Here is a 1,946-nt window from a genome sequence, read left to right as displayed (position 1 = left end):
GCGAGCGGCCGAGCGTCTCCGTCGTCCGCGGGAAGAGGCGGAACGCGCTCGTGGCGACGTCGACCTCCGTGACGGGCTTCGCGCCGCGCGAGCGCCGCGGCGACCGCGGCGCCGCCGGCGGCGCGCCCGGCGGCGGCGCGAGGAGCAGGGACGGCGGCGCCGCCGGCCGCGCGTCGCGGCCGCGCATCGTCGTCTCCGCGACCTGCGACGAGTAGGCGACGGCCCAGGCGCCCGCGAAGCGCTTCGCGTCGAAGATGGCCGGCTGGAGGCCGCCGCCGGGGGGCTTGCGCGGGCCCGCGGCGTCCAACGCCTCCGCCGCGGCGCCGAGGGCCGCCGCGCGCGCGGCGACGCGATCCGCGTCCTCGCGCGAGCACCCGAGCCCCGCGTCGGACACGCGCGCGACGGCGGCGAGGAGCCCCGCCTTGGCGTCGGCGACGGCCGTCTCCGTCTGCGGGGTCGGCTTGGACGGCGGCGGGACCTCGGCCGCGGGCGCTGGCGCGGGCGCCGCGGGCGGCGCGGGCGCGGCGTCGTCGGCGCCGTCGCCGGCGGCGGCGTCGGCCGCGGCGGCGCGCTTCTCGGCGGCGTCCCGGTAGCGCACGGCCGCCTCGACGGCGACGGCCTCGAGGTTCTTGACGAGGTCCCCGGCGATGCGGTTCTCGACGAGGGCCACGGGGAGCCAGGGCCGCGGTTGGATCTCGACGGCGAAGGTCAGCCGCGTCTGGTCCTCGGGCCCGCAGTCCGGCAGGGGCTGCGCGCGCCAGAGGCCCTGGTAGAGCGTGAAGTCGCCGGGCTCGCCGGGCACGGAGACCATGGTGATGTCGCGGTTGAAGGCCGGGTCGCTCGTCGCCGCGGCCCAGGGCCGGGGGAAGAGGCCGCGCTCGAGCCGCTCCTTCTTCTCCGTCGCGCGGATGCCGTCCTCCGTCGCCGCGTCGACGCGGTCGAGCTCGCCGCGCCGGATCTGGCCCGCGGCGAGGCCGCCGCGCACCTCGGCGACGTCCAGCACCATGGACGCCTTGAAGTTGACGCCGGGCAGGACCTGCGCGGACCCGACCTGGCGGAGCCGCGCGCCGCCGCCGCCCGGCGGCTTGGCGATGACCTCGTTGGCGACGAGGTTCGGCACGACGTCGGCGAGGCCCTCGTAGTCCGTCAGCAGGTCCCAGACCGTGTCCACGTCCGCGCTGATGTCGACGCCCGTGTAGATGCGCCTCGCGTTGCCGGGCGCCGCGTCCACGCGCACGACGACCTCGCCGGGGATGAGGCAGAGGTCGTCGCCGAGGGACGTCGGCGACGCCTTCTTGCGCGCCTTGATCTGTCGGCAGGTCTCGCGGGTGGCCTTCTTGTCCGCGGTCGTCGCGGCGAGAGTGTTGCAGTGCCTCTGGCGAGGCGCGGGCCGCTGCGCGATCAGGGCGGCGCCGGGGCCGGCCAGGAGGAGGAGCGCGGAGATCGCGTGCATGGTGAGCCGCGCGCGTCGTCACGGCCACGCCATCTCGCTGCGCGCAACAGGTGCCAACTAATGGCAATGCCGTCACTCGGCTCTGCGACAACACGAGCCGACCTTCATCTCCGCGGCACCGTTCACCTGGAGCAGCCCATCGACAGCATGGACGGCGACGAAGCGGACGACGACGACGTGCAGATCGCGTTCATCGATAGCGACAGCGACAGCGACGAAGATCTGCGCGCCGGCCGCGAGGAGCTTCGCGCGCGGCGCGAGAACGACGACGACGACGACGACGACGGCCCGGCGCCTCCAGATGCAGCGCCCGCGGCGCCGGCGGCGCCGGCGCCGGACGCCGAGTCGTCGAGCGACAGCGAGCCCGAGTTCGAGGAGGTCGAGCCCGTCGTGCTGCCCGCGGCCGACGACGAGCCGCCGGCGCGGCCGCCCGCGCCGACCGCGCCGGCGAACGTCGGCGACCTGAGCCTCTTCGAGGCGCGCGCGGCGCTCG

The 1,946-nt window shown here is 76.7% G+C and overlaps 1 protein-coding gene across 1 annotated transcript; it reads right to left on the bottom strand.

The window, feature by feature from the left end:
- Window positions 1-613: 613 nt before the first annotated feature.
- AURANDRAFT_16631 (hypothetical protein) lies at window positions 614-1,231 on the bottom strand (the record flags this gene model as incomplete). Its single annotated transcript, XM_009044407.1, has 2 exons — window positions 614-790; window positions 935-1,231. Coding segments are annotated over 2 exons (474 nt in total), but the record flags the coding sequence as incomplete, so codon positions are not given.
- Between the last annotated feature and the right edge of the window lie 715 nt (window positions 1,232-1,946).

The sequence above is a fragment of the Aureococcus anophagefferens genome (genome assembly GCF_000186865.1).
Source record: "Aureococcus anophagefferens unplaced genomic scaffold AURANscaffold_301, whole genome shotgun sequence".
Classification (NCBI taxonomy): Eukaryota; class Pelagophyceae; order Pelagomonadales; family Pelagomonadaceae; genus Aureococcus; species Aureococcus anophagefferens.
Note: the sequence above shows the minus strand (reverse complement) of the source record. Positions and strands in the feature narration are given on the sequence as shown.